The sequence below is a fragment of the Pristis pectinata genome, chromosome 33 (genome assembly GCF_009764475.1).
Source record: "Pristis pectinata isolate sPriPec2 chromosome 33, sPriPec2.1.pri, whole genome shotgun sequence".
Classification (NCBI taxonomy): Eukaryota; Metazoa; Chordata; class Chondrichthyes; order Rhinopristiformes; family Pristidae; genus Pristis; species Pristis pectinata.
Genome location: NC_067437.1, coordinates 14353372 through 14376685, shown reverse-complemented (window position 1 = coordinate 14376685; position 23314 = coordinate 14353372). Strand labels below are relative to the sequence as shown.

At 36.8% G+C, this 23314-nt stretch overlaps 1 protein-coding gene and 1 long non-coding RNA gene across 2 annotated transcripts in view; both read right to left on the bottom strand.

The window, feature by feature from the left end:
- Positions 1–19347, bottom strand: part of LOC127585473 (histone acetyltransferase p300-like) — a 102947-nt gene extending 83600 nt beyond the window's left edge. Inside the window, 1 exon segment of the mRNA XM_052042948.1 lies at positions 18539–19347. Within this exon segment, the coding sequence (XP_051898908.1) occupies positions 18539–18623 (85 nt within the window). The 5' untranslated portion in view covers positions 18624–19347.
- Positions 19348–20276: 929 nt separating this feature from the next.
- Positions 20277–23314, bottom strand: part of LOC127585567 (uncharacterized) — a 33455-nt gene continuing 30417 nt past the window's right edge. The window contains exon 6 of the long non-coding RNA XR_007958525.1: positions 20277–20548. This is a non-coding gene — a long non-coding RNA (uncharacterized LOC127585567). The remainder of the gene's footprint in view (positions 20549–23314) is intronic.

Below are 23314 nucleotides of genomic sequence, written 5' to 3'. Positions count from 1 at the left end.
AGGCAGGAAAATAATATTCAGTACTATTACTACAAAAATTAAAGTTTTGCTCTCTCCTGTCATGTCTAATTAAATTGCTGCAACCAATGAACAATTATGAAAAACAGCTAATAGGTTTTAGTAAACTGTAAGACTTTCAAATGTTTCCTTGAGACAAAACTCTCATGACGTTATCCTAGTCAACTCAAGTTCACTAACACAAGAACGTCAGTATCTATGGACAGAGCTCTCTTTCCATGGACACCACATGATCTGCTGAGTATCTCCAGGACTCCCTATTTCACATTCTACTATCTTCAGTATTTTGCTTTTGTACCATACAAGCCCCCTCAGATGGCTGTTTTTAAGCATGGATTTAAACAACTTTTTAACCCCGATAGTTGAAAAGTTGGGTGTCAGTTCTCGTTCCATTTGTCCCAGTTTTGGGTTTTTGTTAATATGCTACATAAATTGAAGATATTTTTAAGTTTGAGAGGGGAAAGATTTAAAAGGGACCTGAGGGGCAACTTTTTCACGCAGGAGGTGCTGAGTATATGGAACGAGCCGCCAGATTGAAAATTTACTATAAACTCAGTTCTCAACAGTTTAATGTTCCTGACTTATAGTACTTAATAATTACAATTAATGAAGTTGCAAGATTCTTTGTACTTAACTGCTGCAGAATTGATTTCTCTCACCCTTCCATGTTATTGCTCTCAAAAAGACAACTGAAGCACAATGGTTGAAAGTATTCAATATACCTTTGCTCTCCGAAAATTTTCTCTACATATACTAATACAGGAGTTCATCAAAATAAAACCAAAACATAACAATGTACTCCTGAGCTTTAGGAATTAAAAACTAAGTCATATTTTGCAATTTTCCTCACATGTAATTCCATTAAAATTAGAAATAATAAAATACAGTTTATTGTACATTGGTGCTGGTAGTATAGCTGCTCCCTTAGAGCTTCAGCAATTCATGTTCAATCCTGCTTGTGAGGAGTTTCCACAGTCCCTGTGATAGCATGGTTTTCTTTCCTCCAAGTGCTCCAGTTTCATCCCACACCCCAAAGATATACAGATTTGTAGGTTAAATGGCTACTGTAAACTGTATTGGGAGGTTGAGTGGTAGAATCTGGGAGGAATGTGGCGAGAATAAAAAATGGGACCGATGTGAATGGGTGCTTAATAGTCAATGTATTGGTCAGTGGGTTGAAGGATCCATTTCTGTGCCATATGACTCGATTTGAAATAATTCAATGTGAAAATGTTAAACTGCAAGGTGCTTACCATGCAAAGTACATTTGTTTGACTGAGCGCTACAGTAAATTAAGCAAGTTTCCAAAGTGATTTTGCAACCAGAAATATCTGATGTACAACATCTTCAAAATATGGAGGATATAATGCACAAAGAAGTCACAATAAAAGATTGAACAGTTTGCCATTTTATCCAATTTCTTTGCAGGCATTTAACCCAAACGATGAAAAACATCATTGAACTTAAAGCAATTTTAATTGTCAGAGGGGAATACTGTGATAATAATTTGAATTTGTCATTCCTTTCATTTTAAATTGTCATTCTAGTTAACTAAAGCCATAACAAAACGTGCAGTCAATATATTAAATGCTTAAGATTATAGATCTAATATTGCACAGTTGAAAATAATTATTTTGCTTACTCTGTAGAGTACAAAGGAACATACAAAGTTTGCATTTTTAAACTTGGACACCAAATAGTTGAATGAAATACCATCAAACTAGACGCTATATCAATACTGTTTAAATGTACTATCAGAATTTGAAATCCTTCAATTTTATTCATCATTACCCCAAATACCAACAGTCAAACTAAATGATGCATTTGAAGTTAATATATTTAGAGCTCCGCTTAATATTTTGTTGAAACTGAAATGTAATGAGTATGGATTTAATTCAAACAACATAAATGAGCTATTAATTGATATATTTCACCATACATTTCTACTTTGCTCTAAGATGCCAATTAGGACAGATATATTATGGAGGCTGCCATTTCCTTTAATGATGAAAAACATGTATGTTTTTGAGAACTACATGACTATTGGCAAAAGTCAGATGCTAGAAAATAAGAAACTGAACCATTTTGTGACTTTTTTTTACTGGGCAAAATTCTCATGACATTATTAGAATAAAGCAGGTATTAAAGCAGACTAAGACTCCAAGCATTTCTAAGATTTCTTCTAAATTCAATAGAACTATTACTTCATGTTTGAATGAATGACCAGCCACATTATATTTCAAAAGGAAATAAGCTGAAGTGCTATCAATTTCAATCAGTTGATCGAAGTCCACATTTTGAGATGTTGTGAAAATATGAAAACTGTCCAATGGTATGCAGCAACTGGAATGCTATTGGGTATTAAAACAAAATGACAGAACCCACTTTCAGCAATGAAAATAAATCAATAATTATATTATAAACATTGTTACTAATTTGACTAGTATAGCCATTCATTTAGTTTGGCAACTTTGTGCATAACTATATGTAACCTGCAGGAGATATGTCCACCTAATCCCCAATTTTTGAAATGCAAGTTCAAATTTAACCAAGCCTCCTCCAACATCTACTAACTTGAGGTCTTAGAGTCAAAGTCATTGAGATGCACAGCACGGAAGCAGGTCCTTCAGCGCATTGAGTCTGATGCTGATCATCAACTACCCATTTACACCAATCCTACATTAATCCCATTTGTTATTCTTCCGACATTCTCTTCAACTCCCTCCCCAGATTCTACCATTCACCAACACACTGGGACAATTTACCTACCAAACCACATCTTTGGGAATGTGGGAGGAAACCGGAGCACCCAGAGGAAACCTACGTGGTCACAGGGAGAATGTGCAAACTCCACACAGAGGCGATACGAGTCAGTGAATCTATTAGCTGTGTGCACCACTGTTCCGCCCAAGGTCATAAATATTTAATCCTACTACCCGATTTATTTTTCCTGCACACAGTACACTCAATTGACTCCTCTGTAGATGAGTTCTATCTTAGTATTTTCATATTTGCTTATCACATAAGCTCAACAGGCTGCATGGTCTCTTTTTTTTTGACCACATTTCCCTGTAATCTATTCTCTTACATATGCTCATTACACCTCTGACTGTTTTACCATCACCTAGACGATGGGCAATTGATACTAGCTAATTAACCAGCATGTCTTTGGAATGTGGAAGGGAACTGGAGCACCCAGGGGAAATCCACTTGTCGTAGGCAGAATGGGCCAACTCCACACAACAGCACTGCAGATCAGTGATGAACCCAGTCATTGGAATGGTGAGTCCAGCTGCACTACCGCTGCTGTGTATTATCATGACCTGTTCAATCCAAACATCACTTAAGGGAAAAATAACAACTTGTATTTATATAGTGATTTTAACATAATAATGCCCCAACATGCTTAGCAAAAGTACAAGCAAACCAAATTTTACAACTAGCAGCACAACAAAATATTTGATAGATGGCAACGACTTGCTAGTATCATTTCACAATCACACGCACCACTCTGATGCAAGTTGGGAGATATGAGCAGCATGGGACACGGATAACCTGAAGTTTATGGAAAGCAGAATCCAAGAGATTGACCGCCAGAGCATTAAAGTTGTCCAGTCTAGCAGTAACAAAGGCAATAATGGTGGTTTCAACAGCAGATGAGCTGTGGAAGGAATGGAGTAGGACAATACTTGAAGCCCTATTCATATCATCTTATGATGGCATGGATATGGTATAAACCTCATCATGGAGTGAAAAATGACACCAAGTATTCAAATGAATGGGTTCTGTCTCAGATAACAGCAAAGGAAAGGAATAATCAATGGCTAGAGAACAAATATGGCAAGAAATGAAAGTGGTACCTCCATGATTCCAAATATTAGTTCAAAAGCCATAAAACAGTAAATTTACAGTAAGCTAAAATGAGAACTGGAAGTCTCTCCACTCTGCTGACTGTGCAATGACTGTACAATGAACACCAACAAATAAAATCTGTTCTACATTTCTCTCCCCAATCCCCTCACCCCAGACTGATTTTTTCCTCCAAAGGGGCCACTGCTGTAAGCTCCAATTACACCAAGCATCAAAACAATATCACCACGAAGAAATAATCTGTTAACATCCCACACAGGAAAATAAGATGGCTTAACTCTGAAACCATACCCTAATATTTACTACCCCGAGGTACATAAGAGAAAGTAGACAAAAAGTGTATTTCCTACTTAGCATGAAATCAAATAGAAAGAAAATTGCAAAGCAAAAACGTGCATCAAGCATTGGAGGACATGATGCTCAGAGGTAGTTCACATATAAAACAAACATGTGCCTTTTGAAGAGAAAAGCAAGTGCATGCCCAAGATAATACTTACTGTAAAAAGAAAATAAACCAGAAATAAAAAGGCAAGAACAGGAGGGAAATGGAAAACAAATAAGGCAAAAGAGCAGCAATATTAAACTGAGTCCCAAAAATATACTGGGCCAAAATATTACTACTAAATAACAGTAGTTTCAAGACAATTTGCTGGAATTTATCTATGCAAAACACACAAGTTCCAAATGTATTAAGAAATTCACATGGTCCAGTGATAAGAGCACAAACTTCCAGAGATTCCCGAGCAGTTATGCTAGGTAATCTGCTCATGGATCCTGTGCCAGGTTGGACCAAGCAGTGAAGTATTCATTTCAAGGGAGATTTTACAGCTGTGGGAAAAAGCAAGTTACATTTAAACTGTGTTTGCAGTAGTATTTTAATCATCAAAAAAATAGATATTTTAGATTTTTTTTAAAGAAAGGAAACTACTGATTCTGAATATCAGGGACATTCAGATGCATTACAAAAGCAAACTGGACAACATAGGCCTTGTCTGTCAAATATTTTCTCAGCAATTTTGTACGTTTGTCTGGTTGCACTTATGTGACCAGATTACATCTGCCAAGGCCTTGGTATCACTGAAGATCTTGGGTACAGGGCATTCCCAAGTTTAGCCTTATGAGAAATGTGGAATCTAGAAGCAAATGAGATTGTCAGGCACTACTCAGACAAATTTGGGGCCTCCAATAATCATATAAAGAGTTAGCTTTGAAAAACATCAGGCTTTTTCAAAGACCAGAAGTGAAATCTTCATGCAGATATAGAGGACGGCTAAAGTATATCTACACTGCATTCATCTCCACAATGTTCTGACAGACAACAAGGCTACATCACCCAGGTTGGATGTTACATTCAAACAAAGATTTGAACATGATTTATCGTTTTCTCTATGCACACAACTTGGGCAACAACTGACATTCGAGTTTATTTTACTCAATTTCATAAACAAAAAAACTGAAGTACAGTTGTATTTTTGTTGAAATGTTTTAATATTCCTACATAATCCAACTATTTCAATCCCTGAAAAAAATGTTAATGGATTATAGATATATTAAGGTTTTCCCTTTTTTTAAAGCAAATTAACATTTTACTAAAGTAATTATTTCTTGAAAAAGATGCTCGTATAACAGCTTCCAAATAATGTTGCTACATGTGTTTCTCTTAGTTGTAGAGAAAGTAAATTTATTCTAATATTTTAACCGTTACAAGCTAAATATTAAATCTAGAGATAAAGTGGTGCTAAAATCATGGAGATCGGTATTATCTAAGTTATGTACAGTCAAGACTATGTTGTTACACTGACCAAGAACTCTAACTACTAAGCAAATCACATCAAATGGCATAGCAGCTTGAAAGGCCATGGTTAAGAGGAGTTTTAAATTAAGTTTCCTTAACGCACTAATATAGAGAAATATTGAACCATACAGCCTGGAAAAATCCTAAGAGTCAATTTTCACTAGGCACTCAGCTTCATCATTTGAACCAAGTACTGTTGTACTAAGTATTGTTAATGTCTTTGGCATCTCAGGGCTTGGAAAAAAAATCAGACCCTAATTGTTATCCAGTTGACTGTTGCTGTAATAAATACATGAAGATTAGTAATTTAGCAAAAAGATTTCTAACAGCCTTGGCACTTTATCATAGAATTGGGAGAGATGGTGAAAAATAGGGAAGAGGGTGAGGAACAGAACACAATCCATACAAAGGCTGTGCAATTTATAATAATTACTCTAAGCACCAAAACAACACTGCTCCGAACTAGATTAAGGAATTTCACATTTATTACATGAAAACAACCATAACACTGAAGGCTTTCAGCATGTACCAGCCACTACTAAATGTACTGTTTTTACCTATTTCCCACTAAATAAGGCATTTTCAATAAGACCCAATTTACCAAAGTAAGGAACCAAGTCAACTGATACAATATATCAAAACATTTTTGGTTATCTTCAGCTTTCTTGAACATACACCTTTGTCATTACGTACTTGGGCAAAGAATCCCCAATTCATGACCTGCTTGCTGAAGATTAACAAGTAATCACACAGAATCAAAGACAATTTCTTAAAATTCTGTTCTCAGAATCAGATTTATTATCACCGATGTACATTGTGAAATTTGTTGTTTTGCGGCAGCAGTACAGTGCAAAGACTTAAAAATTACTACGTTACCAAAAAATAAATTAGTGCAAAAGAGCAATAACGATGTAGAGTTCATGGACCTTTCAGAAATTTGATGGCGGAGGGGAAGAAACTGTTCCTGAAAACATTGAGTGTGGGTCTTCAGGTTCCTATACCTCCTTCCTGATGGCAGTAATGAGAAAAGGGCACGTCCTGGATGGTGAGGATCCTTATTGATGGATGCTACCCTCTTGAGACACCACATCTTGAAAACGTCCTCAATGATGGGGAGAGTTGTGCCCATGATGGAGCTGGCTGAATCTACAATCCTCTGTAGTCTCTTTTGATCCTGCACATTGGATCCTCCATACCAGGTGGCAATCAATTAGAATGTTCTCCACCATACATCCATAGAAATTTGCAAGATTCTTTGGTGACATACCAAATCTCCTGAAACTCCTAATGAAGTAGTCACTGCCGTGCCTTCTTCGTGATTGCATCGATGTGTTGGGTCAAGAATAGATCCTCTGAGACATTGACGCCCAGGAACTTGAGGCTGCTCACACTTTCCATCGCTGACCACTCAATGAGGACTGGTCTGTGTTCTCCCGACTTCCCCTTCCTGAAGTCCACAATCAACTTCTGTGTATGTTACACAGGATCTTTTGTAAAGCTACAGTAAAATAGATTTGCCAGTTTATTGTGGTAAGTAGAATTCCCCACCTGGAAAGAGTTAAACCACTGTCATTACTACCCCAACGCAAATTCCATTGCCCAATGACAAGTTTCCATTTGTTTCCTCTGGCAATTGTCTGAAACCAACTCAGTCCATCCTTTAAAGTTGGGTTGCATTCAATCACATATCTGCTTCATCTCCATAACAACACATTCAGCACCTACCACATCTGAACACATCCACATATTAACCCTTGACATGACTATTCTAATCTTTTTCTGGCCCATACATTATCTTATATTCTCTATTAACTTGTGGTTATCCTATTTTAACACAAAGAAGCCCTACTTAACCATTACCATTGTGCTTAGTATCTACAGTAATACCCCGTCCAGCAACTCCAGAGTTTAACAATCTTCATCCTCTGTGGCCTTGCCCTTCCCATCTCTGCAACCTCCTTCAGCCACAAAAGTCTTAGTGTAAGTATGCGGCAAAAAAGAATCAGAGGAGTTGGATAAGCATGTGAGAGAGAATAAGTTGCAGAGTTGCAAAGAATAGTGGGGGAAATGGAACTCTACAATTGCTCTGTAGGGATCAACGAGGACCTGACAGGCCAAATGGCTGCTTTGTATGTCGAAGTAAGTGAAAAACTTAACATCACTTTATCTTTCCAATTCTGTGTTCTTGTATCTTCGCACCCCAAACTCTCCAACTTTCTACTACTACCTCCTCCTTAAATATGCTCCTTTGAATCTATCATTTTAACAGTTTTCTGCCATCTGTCATGTCATCATCCTCTGTGGCTTGGTCAATAAAAAGTTGATCCTTTTTGTTAAGCATTTTTGTGCCTTTAATTATGCTCAAGGCACAACACATTCAAGACAATGCTGTCCACTCATTAAAAAAAAGCCTAGTCTTCTCCCTCAACAAATAAAACAAAACACACACCCTAATGGTTCAGCTACTTATGACAGCAAACAACTGAATTATTCAAACCAGGAATATGTTGGATTTAAAAACCTCAATTTTGCAGTTAACTGAAATGACATAAGAACAATCTTAATACACTACCAAATACAAACCAGAAGCAGAAATATAAGACAGACATAAAAATGCAGGCCTTCCCCCCACCCCCCCCCCCCCATTAGAACAATGAAGCTTATGGTGCAAAAAATCTAAAATTATGGTTCAGTGTAAAAAGAAACAGGAAAGCTTCAGACCAAGGGATTACACATCTAAAATTAAACATAAGGTAGCAAAACAAATCTATGCACAGAGATGAGGCTGCCGAATTCATTTGTGCATTATATAGTGTTCACCATCATTTTAAAATAAGATTAGGTACAAAACACCAAGGAAGGGATACAGACAAAGTAATTAAAAGTAATTAGAGCTATTTGCTTAGAGGAAAAATGCTGACACAAACCGAATGGCCTGATTTCACCATCTAACTTCTATATAAAGCTCTGACAAAGGATGGAGAAAAAAAACATAGATTTAGCTCTCTTGCTGTCTCTTCCTGTAACTGGGTAGCCTGTTATAGTCGTAGCCTAGATTCACACACGAATAATGATCAAAATATATCGGGATTCACAGAACTGTACTTTAATCCAGGAATCAATGTAATTAATGGGGAGGGAAGAAAACTAGCAGGAAAGAGAGATCATTGTTGTGTTCAAGTTCAAATCAACTCAAACAGAACAAAATTAATAATAACGACCCTGCAATGCCATTTAGTTTGGATTATCTTAGTTACCATCATGCCAGGCAAATTTTTCAAAAATATACCAAGGTCGGTGGCTAACTGGAATTATTCAGAAACGTACACCATAATTTTGGAACCTCCATGCAAGAATTATTATACTAATGAGCTTGGTTTACACTTCAGCAAGCAAGGGAGATTCCCCAGTCCCAAGTTTGTTGTGTCTTCCATTTCTCTCAAAAATTCAAACTAGACCATACTAGTACTTGAAAAAGGTATACACCATCATCCATTCAATATTATATTACACCCTATTCTATATACACTACATGAATAAAAGAGCAAAACTGGACCTCCAGAATACATCTCAACATTACTAAATACAGGTTAGGTCATACTAGAGTGCTGTATGCCACTTCTGACGTACCATTACAGAAAAGAACATTAAAAAGACACGCAATAAAATTTAGACAAATAATGAGGAACAGAAAATTGTTAATTCCATAGGTATCGGATGTAGGGTCAGATTTTCCACCGTATCAGAATTGGCCAAATACTTGTTGAGCAATTTGTGATAGGTGATAAGCGCTGACCATATAGACAACACCCAGATACAAATAATTAATTTAAAATAAAATCCTTTAAAGGGGAAATTGGATAAATGTTTGAAGGAAGACACAAGGCTTTGGTCAGTAGGCAGTCTTGGAATTAGATTTAATTTGGTCTAGCCACAACTGCCATGGATGAAATAGCTTTATCTTGTGTTGCAAACTTTTTCTGATATGTGGATCATTAAATAATTAGGATAAGGACCACCACAGAGACACAAGAAAACGGTGGCTTATGAGAAATGAACTGCAAATACAGACCATGTAACAAGAGAACCCCAGGCACGAGTTAATTTACAGAAGCACAGTGTATTCCATTTAAACAAGAGATTTGTGGAAAAACTCACAAGTTCAAATTAGTTTGTATGATTTTGGACACTGCAGATTTAGAACCTGGCATATTACATCCATGGTGAAAAAGTTGCAATGCAATTAAAATGGCAAAACAAACTTGGTTGTAATGGAAACTATTTTCATTTAAGCATTCTAAAATAGACAAAACACATCAGCAATAATACAAAAACAAAAAATGCTCCAAACATTCAGTAGGTCAGGCAGAATTTTTAGAAAGAAACAGAGCAAACATTTTTGATCTGATAAAGGATCTAAAATGTTTCTCTTTTCACATATGCTGCCTAACCTGCTGAGTGTTTCCAGTATTTTGTTTTCATTTCAGAATTCCAACTTCTGCAGTTTTATTTAAATTCCATTTACTGCATCAGCACCAATTTACAAGAAACCTTGTCTAACTTTTTTTTTAAAAAGTTTTCACCATGACATCCTTATTAAATTTCTTCAATCAAAACTGTATGACAAATTAATCAAATATAGTTTAATATCATAAACAAATGTTTATGGACATCAGAGCAAGTGCCCAAGTTATATCCAAAACTGATAATATGCATACATTTGTTGGTAGAATACCAGGAAATAACCTATACACATATAAACCTACCGTGCAACTGTAATATGTAAACATCACAGGCTACTTTTAACATGAAAATAGGTAATACCTTTTTGGTACAAGTAGACCAATCTTCAAACATTATGATAAAACAAAGTTTTTACCCTTTCCATTTTATGATTTTGCCTCTTTAATTTTTCCCAATAGAAATGTGAGGAATGTCAGTATTAGGGAGTGGAACACTTTCCGTACCAGCTACTCAGTACTAAGAGGCGCCATGTATAGGATTTAGAAAGCAAATCCTATTTTGTTTACCAATAAGCCATTACCTCTGTTCCACTCACCAGTTATCTTGTAGACGATGCAAAATCGCCAATGAGCGATATACTTTGATGTTGTTGTAAGTCTTAATAAAAGTAGCATGCTGTAGCATTTTAGCTATGTTATTAATATTTACGAAGAAATTTTCTACTCAAATTATAATAAAACAAAACAGTTCAAACAGGAGGACTTTAAAATATACACATTATTTGATGGGAAAATTGGAAAGTCATCATTTCTTTTTCGGTCTGGAAGCAGTTGTATTTGTTTGAGATTCTGTGATTCAGACATGAAACCACAAAAACTAAAAGAATTGTATCAACATTCTATGGAGAAACTGGTTAGATTCAAACGTGATCAAACTTACACAAATTGGCAAATACCAAGGGTGATTTTGCAAAAACTATTCAAAAGTGAAATGCATAGTAAAAGTTCAATGCAATACATACATGCAGTTATTAGTTTGGAAGCAGAGGTACTGATCCATACTATATCAGAGAAATTATACACCAGCACACACAAAACGCCAGAGGAACTCAGCAGGTCAGGCTGCATCTATGGATGGAAACAAACAGTTAAAGTTTCAGATCGAGACCTTCTTCGGGACTGGAAGGGAAGAAGGCAGAAGCCAGAAAAAAAAGAGGGGAAGGAGCACAAGCTGGCAGGTGACAGGGGAGTCCAGATGAGAGGGGGAAGGTAGGTGGGTGGAGGAGGGGGGATGAAAGGGAGTGATGTGAGAAGCTGAGAGGTGATAGGTGGAAGAGGCAAAGGGCTGGAGGAGGAGGAATCCAGTAGGAGAGGGCAGTAGACCATGGAATAAAGGGAAGGAGGTAGGGAATAGACGGGCAGGTCATGAGGGCGGAGGAGGGGAAAGAGAAGCGGTGAGAAGGCCACAGGAATGAAGGAAAACAAAGTGGGGGGGGGGGGGGGGGGGGGGGGGGGGGGGGGGGGGGGGGGGGGGGGGGGGGGGGGGGGGGGGGGGGGGGGGGGGGGGGGGGGGGGGGGGGGGGGGGGGGGGGGGGGGGGGGGGGTGGGGGGGGGGGGGAGGAGGAGGGGTAACCAGAAGTTAGAGAAATCAATGTTGAGGCGTCAGGTTGGAGACTACCAAGGCAGAATATGTGGTGTTGCTCTTCCAACCTGTGTCTGGCCTCAACGTGGCAGCAGAGGAGGCTGTGGATAGACATGTTAGCAAGAGAGTGGGAAGTGGAATTGAAGTGGCTGGCCACTGGGAGAAATTATACAAGTACATGCAAAATGTATTGACAACAATGCATTCTTCCTTTTTCAATCTTTTTATTAGTTTTTAAATTAATACATCAATATTTGTACAAAGAGATCAGGAGAACAATCATGGCATAGATAATCATAAAGAACAATAAAATATAAAAAATCTGTAGATCTCACAATCTCAGTAAATGAATATAAAAGGAAAGAAAAGAAAAAGATTATATATAAAAGATAGAAAAAAAAATCCCCCAAATCAATAAGAAAAGGTTATAAACAATATATCTAACCAAACTAACAGAAAAATTTCAAAAAAATAAGAAAAAAAAGACTGGACTGAAATTTCTCAATAGAAACAGAGCAATATTATGTCATCAGCTCCGGTCCTCTAAATTGGAAAGTTATTAAAAGGGGATTTATATCATGTGAAAATATTGAATAAATGGACTCTAAATATCTTCAAATTTAAGCGAAGGATCAATAGTACCACTCCTAATTTTTTCAAGTTTAAACATGATATAGTTTGAGAGAACCATTGAAAGTAGTAGGGGGTATTGATCCTTCCATTTAAGCAAAATGGATCATTTGGCCATTAATGTAACAAAGGCAATCATACGGTTAGCGGAGGCAGATAAATGGCCGGACTCTATCCTTGGTAATCCAAAAATTGCATGTGATAGGGTGAGGTTTGTAAATCAATATTCAATACAGTTGAGATAATGTTAAAAATGTCTTTCCAATATTTTTCCAAATGAGGACAGGACCAAAACTGTGTGTCAAGAAGCCACATTCGATTACATCTGTCACATATAGGATTTATATGGTGATTAACGACAGGCTAGCTTATCTTCTGACATATGGGTCCTGTGAACTACCTTAAACTGTATCAGAGAGTATCTGGCAACACATTGAAGATGCATTAACTAATGAAGAATTTTCTTCCATGTCTCTGTAGGTAAAGATGTCCTGGAGTTCGCTTTCCCATTCATTCTTAATTTTGTCCAGTGATTCTGGATGTATTTTCATAATTAAATCATAGATTATTGCTATCAAGCCCTTCTGATGAGGATTAAGACCTAAAATTTTTTTCCGTAATTTCAGTTTTGTAAAGTATCAGAAAAGGGTATAGTAGCTTTTAAAAATTTCTAATCTGCAAAATCGAAAAAAGTGTGATCTAGGCAAATTGTATTTGTTAGACAGTTGTTCAAAAGATGAAAAACAGTTATCAATGAATAAATCACAAAAACATACTATTCCCTTCCTTTTCCATATAGAAAAAGCTGAGTCAGCTCTGGATGGATGAAAGAAAAAATTAGACTGAATGGGACTTGAAGGGAAATTAAATTTATTCAATCCAAAAAATTTACAAAATTGAAACCATATTCGTATTGTATGTTTAACAATTGGGTTAATCATATGTTTACTTAATTTGGTAAGTGCAAAAGGGAGTGAAGCTCCTAAAATAGAAACTAATGAAAATCCAAGTACTGATTGGTGCTCAAGGTGTACCCATTTGGGACACTGAATTACATCTAAATCTTGTATCCAAAAAATTAAATATCTGATATTAATTGCCCAATAATATAATCTAAAGTTAGGCAGGGTCATACCACCATCCTTTTTTAGTTTTTGTAAATATTTCTTACTTAACCTTGGGTTTTTATTCTGCCAAATATATGAAAGAATTTTAGAATCAATGGTATCAAAAAAAGATTTCAGGATGAAAGTTGGAATCGCTTGAAATAAATATAAAAATTTTGGTAAAATATTCATCTTAACTGCATTAATTCGGCCTACCAATGATAAAGACAGTGGGGACCATTTAGTAAATAATTATTTAACATGGTCAATTAAAGACAATAGATTAGCTTTAAATAAGTCCTTATGTTTCTTGGTAATTTTAACACCTAAATACATAAAATAGTCAGTTACCAATCTAAAAGGTAATTGCCTGTAAATTGGGGTTTGCATATTTAATGAAAAAGTTCGCTCTTATTAAGATTTAATCTATAGCCAGAAAAAACACTAAACTAATCTAGTAGTGATAGTACTGCGGGGATAGATTCCTCCAGATTAGAAATATAAAGTAACAGGTCATCTGCATAAAGAGATATCTTATGAATCTTCTGTCCGCGAGTAACGTCACATATATTTGAAGAATCCCAGAGTGCAATAGCCAAGGGTTCCAAAGCAATATCAAATAATAAAGGGCTGAGAAGGGCAACCATGTCTAATACCTCGAAAAAGCCTAAACAAAGGAGATCTTTGATTATTAGTAAGAATTGAAGCCATAGGTGTATAGTAAATCATTTTAATCGCAGATAGAAATTTGGGGCTAAAATTAAATTTTTGAAGTGTAATGAATAGATATTCCCATTCGACTGTCAAACGCCTTTTCGGCATCTAGTGAGACAACACATTCTGGAATTTGGGATGAAGGGGTATATATAATATTCATTAATCTCCTAATATTAAAATGTAAATAACAATTCTGAATAAATCCTGTCTGGTCTTCAGAGATAATTTGTGGAAGAACCTTTTCCAATCTAAAGGCCAATATTTTGGGAAATATTTTTGAATCTACATTTAATAAAGAAATAGGTCTATAAGATACACAATCAGTGAAATCTTCATCCTTTTTAAGAATTAAAGATATAGTTGCTTCATAGAAAGATTGTGGTAGTTTACCTACTGATAGGGCATCTTTAAAAATTTTTGCTAACCAGAGAACAAGAATATCGGAAAGAAAGAAAGAAGAACAATGCATTAATCCTATCTTTCATTAATAAGATTGGTTAGTTATGCACAAATGAAGTGACCATTACAACCAAGAAATCAGTTTTCAATGGAACCGAAGTGGACAAAGTAATTGCCAGTAGTGATGGCTGATAGGGCGAGAGAGGGGAAAGTGGTGGTTGATGCCAAACAGAAATAACTGAGATATGACTGATGAGAGGTAAGGTGTAGGCAAACTTCAGTCCATAATGAACGACTGCACTTTCCACTATCTTTTCTCCACAATCTCACCAAAAGTTTCAGAAAGAGTTGCAGAGCCACTGTCAATGTTCAAGTTCAAGATCTAATAATCATATCTCTTTGAAGTTCAGTATAAAGAACACAGGTATTTAACAGATTATTTTCCAAATTCATGCAAGTTCAATGTTTCACTGTAAATTTTAAGTATCTGACAAACAAAAGCTTGTTAACTTTCTGAAACTTACAAAAAGTCATCAAGTAACAGTGAACTCATTTAAATAATTACCACTGACAACAAAATTACTGGGGTTTAAAACAAGTGGTTTATGATGGCCATTTATTCAGCAAATTTAAGAACCACTTAATTAAACACTATCAAAAATAGTCTTACCTAGCCCTAAACTGTGTAACAAAGTTGCTGGCTCACTCATGTTTGCTACAAAGAATTATGAAAGAATACATGTCCCATTAGGTTTTTTTTTCCCCTTACTCTAAATTCACATATTGGTAATCTCTTGAAAGCTTTAACTGTTCTTTAAAAGGCAAGGAAAAGGTTTTTTTTAAAATTAGGGCTTCTGTTGGACGAATGGTGAGAAAGCAGAAGACATTTAACACCATACTTTCAATGTCTCCAGTTTTTTGAAATAACATCAACCAAGTAGACACATTTAGAGAAGTACTGGAGGAAAGAAATATCCAATCTCATACCTCTCATCAATCAAGACAAAATGATAAAACTAAAGGGAAGGTGAAATAGCAACTGGTTTAAGAGCTTACACTCTTGAATGGGAAATTGCACCTGGCAGAGAACCAACAGAAGTGTAAAAAAGTGTAAAAGGAAATAGCTATTAGAAAGAAAACCATTATATGTAGGACCCTTCATGACTGCAAAGCATCCCGAAACAGAGCCAATAAAGTAATTTTGAAGTGCAGTCACTGTTATAAGGTAGGAACTATGGAAGCCAATCACTATACGACAAGCTCCAACAAACATCAATGTAATAGCAATCAAGTCATCTGCTTTTACCAGTGTTGTTGAAAGTCAGAATATTAACCACGAGACCAAATTATTATACCAATTCTTTCATCGCATATAGCCTACAACGCAACATGGCAATCACACAGATCAGAAAGGAATTCAGGGGAAAAGTGCAAATCCAACAAACAGAATATTTTAACTATTCCAATAATCCTTAACCAGTGGGTACTTGAAACACGTCATACTACTATTTTTGATCCAACAGGTATCAGATACACCTCTAGATGTCATTTTAAATATTTGATCTTATTCATGTAATAGAAGAGTTGAGTAAAAGAAATCTGTATAGTATAGTACAGTGAAATAAGCAGCTCAGATTATACTTAATTTCCAAAATACTTGTTTTTTTCAGAAATCTATTGTTGCCTGGATTAAAGGCTATTACAGGAATTCTGAAGAATAAACTTATGAAAAGAACATGGCCAAAGTACAGTTATCTTACGTCCCACAACTGCCATTTTAGAGAAAAACTCCACTCCAAATAACACATTGATTTAAAGTACATAATTAAAAAGCACGAAAACTAGTTTAAACAAAATTTTAGATATCTGATAGCTAAAGTATTTAAATTAAAAATCCAACAGAAATTCCAATTTATTATTTTTTAGATCATTCTCTAAGATTGGACTAAGTACTTATAAGTGTACGTGCAGTGAATGCATTTTGCCAAGAGAAAATTAGGTGACATGCTTATGTTTATGAACATTACAGAAGCTGAAGAAATACAGAATAAGCTATGTAACGTCTGAGTGATATCAAGCTTAACAAACACCATAAAGATTTAAAGGGAATCCTAAGTGGGAGGTGGACCAATTTTTGTCAGTGGAAAAGAAAATTAATACGGCAACCACTGCTGACCACGTATTATGAAGCTGATTTAGAAACAGTTACCAAGAAACTCCACAAGTGATCTGACCATTTAAATGAAATTATTTTGTACTGCAATGAGGCTCAGACTACTACATATATATTTTTTATTCAATTTGCCAATAAACTGCAGTTTGAATAAAACTATGGAATGCAAGTTCCATTTTACTACACCAGGCTGACAATACCTCATCTAAAACTGATAGTGGAGTTAGTATCAAATCACTAGAGAAAATCTCTCACTTATGAAGTGTCCTCTATTTGGATTTTAGCTTAAAGTAGCATTCCGATTGGCTGAGGATCACAGTAAAATGAAGTGCAATTTCATTCACCTCACAGCACCAGCGCCACTGCTGCAAAGCGAATGATCAAAAATATAACTACATAAAAGATGGAATCCAAATTATCACATTCATACAAATGAAAAATTCAAAAGAAAATAAATCAACATAAGCATGCACTTATGTGATCACAGGAACTACATACTCAGGACCAAAACCTGACCTGGACTTTGCCAAATTTGACCTTTATGTGCACCTCTAGCTTATTTTGCTGGCTTTAAGTTCAAGTTTAATAGCTATATTTAAAATAATGCAAGATACAACAAGTAGAAGCATTCATGACTATTAGAATTATTTCCAACTAAAAGGAATAATGCAAATATGTGTGGAATTATCTTGTGATTAAAGTATGAAGACTATAACTTGTTAGTCAAAACTTTATTCGCATGAAATAGAACCATTTTACGTCAGAGCAAAAGTTTTGTATCATCAATACAGGAAAAAAATTCTTCTACATTATAATCAAGTTAGTTCCTCCAAATTAATTTTTTGTTTCTATCCTTGTTGGAACACAAGAAATTAAGTAATGTTTATTGCATGTTTCCCCAAAATCAAAACATTCCTTCTACAACACAAATGCAAATTCAAATAAAAACTGCCTTATATACTGAACACCATACCCTCTGACCAATGGTATTTAATTATCACTTGAAGAAACTTTTAAACGATATCACATAAATTCTTTTGCGTTACCAGACAAATCTTGCCACTTAAAAATTAAAGATACTCACTGAACACCAAGAAGCACACTACTACACTGCGTCAACCATGGTGTAATTCCTTTTATCTACACATTACTCAGATCAAAGTTATAAACAGCACATTTGAAAGAGATGAAACTGTTAAGACATACCTAGCAAACAAACCACATACATGATCCATTAAAAATACACATACAAACATACACACCTAGTCAACCAAGTCAAAAACGAAAGGCTTTAATATGTCCAAATCATCATCTTCCATTAATAGCTAAAAATCTTAGAATACCATATTAATTTATTCAAGAAATGAATAAATGCATCTGAAGTCCTTTAATAGAAAAGGAAGAGAAAACAACTGATAAAACTGCAACCTATGAAGGGAAAATGAGACTTCTCCATCCTCCATAACAATACCCCGGACAAGCAGAGATCCTTTCCAGCCAGAGGGAAACCATAGCCCAAGAGAATTACCAGAGTATTTTTTATAAATTAACTCTTCCCCCCTCCAAAATGTGCAATAAGAAGATACACCAATTTTAACAAATGTTTAAATAAAAACTGTATCAGAACTACAGCCGTAGGGGGAAAAAAACAAATATATTTTCTAACGCGCACAAATACAAACTGACAAACTATTCGGCGAAATAGAAGAAGGGTTTACACAGTACCTGTGCCATCGCTGGCTGGGGGAGCTGGGGAGGAGATTTTAGGCCGCTTGGCTGAAGGCGGTCCGTCCAGGAGATTCTCTGCCATTTCTTCCCCAATTTAAAAATTACACGTTTCAACTTTTTTCCCCTCCCCAAACGTAGAGGGAGAAAAAAAAGAAACAAACCCTCGCGAACTGATCGGTTGACTTAGCCTCTCGCTCAGCTTTTCTTTGCTCAAACAATTTCTATTTCTTATCGCTTAAGTCTGAGAGAGAGAGAGAGGGAGAGAGAGAGCCTAAGGCCTACGGCCAGGCCCAGGCTTTCTAGGTCGATCGTCCATGGGCACCAAGAGCCAGCAGAGAAAAAAATAAGGACGGAAAGGGGGGTGAAAATAATTAAAGAAAATGAAAGATCAAGTACAACGGCGTCTCCGGCGTAAACCACATCCTAAATCACCTCACAACCGTCTTTCCTTCCACATTCCCGACACCCGTAAAAGAAAACCCTGTCAGGAAAAAAAACCTTTAAAAAAATTCCCCCCTCTCGATCCAATAAAGAGAGAACGATTCATCCACCGTCTCTCAAGAGAAAGCCTCCGCTCTTCACGGGGGAAAAAAAAACCCCAGGAACCGTTGTTAAATCACACGAAATGTTTCGGCATTTTTTTCTTTCCCTAACATTTAAATTTTTTTTAAATAACGGACGGTGGAGTCGGCAAAAAGATGAAGCTTCTTTTTTTTTACACAGTACTACTTTTTTCCTCCCTGCTGTTGAATTCGTATTGCTGATTATATATTTGTTAGTTTTCTTTTGTTTTCCCCCCCCCCCTCCCCGCCTTTTTCCTTTTCTTCCTCGTCCTTTTTTTCCCCCTGCCCTCAATCCACACAAGCCGAGCGAAGGATTTCTCCTCTCCCTCTATCGCTCGCTTCTCTCTGTCTCCGTCTCCTCTCCTCCAAACAAAATGGCGGCTTGTTGTTCTCTCGGCGAGCGCAGCGCAGCGACGTAAAAAAAGAGGACCGCCGCTCGGCCCAAGTCGGCGGCGGCTGGCGGAAACGGCCGAAGCCGCCGCCTCACGTGACCCGCGTGGCTGCCTCCCATTCGCCGGCGGGCGCTGGATTACGTCATTTAACTCCTCAGTCCCCAGGCTAGAGCCATCCCGCAACAGGAGAAGGGGGGGGGGGGAGGAGTGATTTTGATTAAATGGGTGCGCAGAGCTTTTGCAAAATAATAAAATCCAGTTTGTATTAAAGGACGTATAATATTCGGTTCGAAAATACTATTTGCGTGTTGTTTTCATCTGTTTAATGGATTTGCACTGTGAATATTTTCTCTAAGGGAACTACATTTTTTCTCCCCACATAGCAATGCACTTCTTGTCTATATTTTTATCTGTATAATACACCCAATTGCATTACATCTCTAAAATAAATTTATTGGGCTATGATTGTGCTTTTTTTCCAATAAAAAGCTGGATAGAGGACCTTTTTTGATAGGAGCATATAATCCTCTGAATAGGAATTGTGCATACTGTATCTCAATTTATAGCAGAGCAAATAAAACTATTACAATATTATGTTTCAAGTATACTTTTATTTCATTTTCATTACACAAAGCAATGGAAACAGAACTAAAATGACCCTGTCATAGGCATTTTTACATTGATCGTGGATTACATGTTTGGAGGAATCTACTTGAAAACATCACAACAAAGGTGAGCCAAGTTTACCCAGCGAATAGACGCAGTCAGAGATAGCTCTTGTTTTGCTGATCTCAGTTAGGAGAATCAAAGATAAATTAGCCTTTGTTTGGAAAAAGATGGCCAAAAACAGCATCTTAGTTTCCAATCCTAATTGTTGACCAACAAACTCTGCTGGAAATGTGCTTTTCGTGTGGACATCAGCTGCAGGTTCCGCTGAGATGCTGTGTGCTTGACAAGCCTGCTGATATAAAGCTCGCAGGTGAGCAATGGCCACGGCATAGGTGGAATGATCTGTCAGCTAGGAAACCATACCTTTAGGAGCGTGTCAGGATCTGGTGAGGAAAGGATTTAAAAAACAGATCATTAATCTGAAGTACTCACCTTGGACAACAATATTACAATAATAGAAAGATATTAATAGAAGTGAGGATTGTGAGGGTAACAATAAATAGAAGTGTGACTATAATTACATCTATTTGTATAAACAATTAGTGTCATAATTAGCAGCACAGGCCCAAATGTAACAGTAAATCCACAGCCATGCCCTAGCGTGACCGTTTCCAGGAAGGAAATAGTATAGTTTAAAACAAACTATTGACAAGAACAGCAGAAAATGAAAATAGATTCCATTTGGGGGACATTAGCACACCCCATCACCTCCACCTTGTCCTCACTATAAGACAGTGATGCACAACAGATACCCCAAGTTCAACCGGGCTATCATTATTATCCTTCCAACACCATTGGTCTCAATTTGAATAGAAGTGTTTTAGTGAGTTTCATCAGACATTACTTGGAAACCAAGTCTTTATAATTTAGCCTGGTATCATCAGGGAACATAATATATGATTGGATGGTTCAACTTGAATATGTTAGATCGCAACCCTTTTGTCACTTCAAAAATTGGAATGCCAAAGCATGTAGTTTAAAGATCAATTTAACAACAATTTCCAACATCCATAGGAGTTTTTGATAGGAATTAAAAATGGAATTGAATTAAGATTCCGGTTTTCAGTTTGATCAACTTAAAATCAGTGACTCATTAAATTTAAGTTCATGGCAGATCAACAATGTCAATCTCAAATTAGAATTATCAAATCTTAAAACACTAACTGTATCTGATATCTGATTCACATCAAGCTGGGCCCATAGCAATGCATACAAAACTGAGGTGGTAAAAAAACTGAGTGAATGTAATTGGTCAGTATGAGTGGCTATAATTTTAACCTAAAATGTTTATTTCCAAGAGTCATCAATGTACTACTACACTATTTAGTACCGAGCTAGTGAACATTCAAATGCCAACTCAAATGCTTAAACTTTGAACCATCTCAGATGAAGGTGCTTCTTTAGGGGGAAGAGGATAGGTCACTAATCCTGTTCCTGATTGCTATCCGGTAACTGCGCTAGAAAATCTTGTCATCGAGACAAATACAGGTCAGGATCAACACTGATGCACTCAAAGGTGAACTAATCTGTCAAGTGTGTCACACAGAAAGAACAGTTGTTTGGATGAGGTTCCAACAGAATGCAGAATTTGATACTATCCTGAACCATTTCTTTTGGAACAAAAGGGGAGAAACATTTTCAAATTGTACCACAGTCTTTGATATCCTTTCCCTAATCACAAACTTGTTAACTGAGCAGAGTGTGCGCAGTAGCAATATCTGCAGGAAGCTGGGCAGAACAAATTTTTACTTTGCTTAAAAAAGCACAGACTTTTTGTTTCAAATCCCTTGCAAAATTAAGAACCAAAAAGTTTTCATGCTACAGAACCCTCAACTACAAGTGGTATCTATACATTCATTCCCAAATGAAACAATCAGGTATAGATGGGGAAAGTGGGAAACTACTAAATTCTAAATCAAAACAAAACTGAAAGAGAAAATGATGGAAATGCTCAACTGTTAGGCAACATCTACGGAGAGAGAAGCAAAGTTACACTTCAGATCAACATTCATCAGAAGATGAAAAAGCTATAAGGGGTGAGAGGTGTCAACTAAAAGTTATGTATTTTTTTAAAAAAAGGATTTTTTTTTTAACCAAAGCACATAAGTAGTTAAGTGGGTAATGGCCCATCACCAGTGGAAAGTAGCTGTGGTATGTTCCATCTACAAGATGCAATGAAACTACTCACCAAGGCTTCCTTGACAGCTGAAATAAAACCAGTGACCTCTACCACTGGGGAAGGCACTTGGGAATGCCATTTGAGAATCGCCACTGCGAAGAGCGTATGACAGCCCGTTGCAGACTCCTAAGCCTGCACTATACTGTGGCAGAGTGCAACATGCTGGAGATCAGGCACAGTCACATCTAATCTCCTGCTACACCCCTAGACTTACCATCAGCTCTCCATAACACACACAGCTGAGGGGCTGTATACACTTTGCATCTGCCCCCCTCCCCCTAGCTTTATACCAGATACAGCTGCTGCAGCTACCACAGTGCCAATCTTTCCAATGGAACTGCCAACCTTCACTAAAAAGGCAAGAGTCCTTTTCTTAAAATGCTTTACTTTAATTAAGTTTAGTGTGTTCTATGCAGTTTTATCAATTTTACTTGTTATTAATATTTTAAAGTTTTAATGATTTAAATGTTTTTTCAAACTATTGCTCAATGTTTCCAATGAGCTGAAATAGTGGAAGGACCTCTAACAGCACAAGCTGGGTGTTCTGTGGTGGGGGCATTTGTTCCATCGCCTGTGGCCTAATCACTGCTTGCCCAATGTTTCCCCTCACAGAGCCACACTGGCACACAAATGTATATGTGAGCATTTAGCAAAAGGCAAACGCGAGTCATGAGCCAGAGACAGTGCTATTTGGCCCAAGAGCTTTGATTTATAAATACATTGTTTTTCTCTCATCATCCCCACCTTAAAATCCTAGAAGTCCCCGCCCAACCGCACTGTGGGAGCACCTCACCAGAAGATGGCTCACCATTACTCAAGGACAATTAGAGATGGCAACAAAAGCTGGCCTTGACAGTGACATCACTTCCAAAAAAACAAACTAAAAATATAACTTCTGTCTCCGAGTCAGAAGGTTGCGGGTTCAAGTTCTAATCCAAAGACTGGAGCAGCAAATCAGTACAGCACAGGA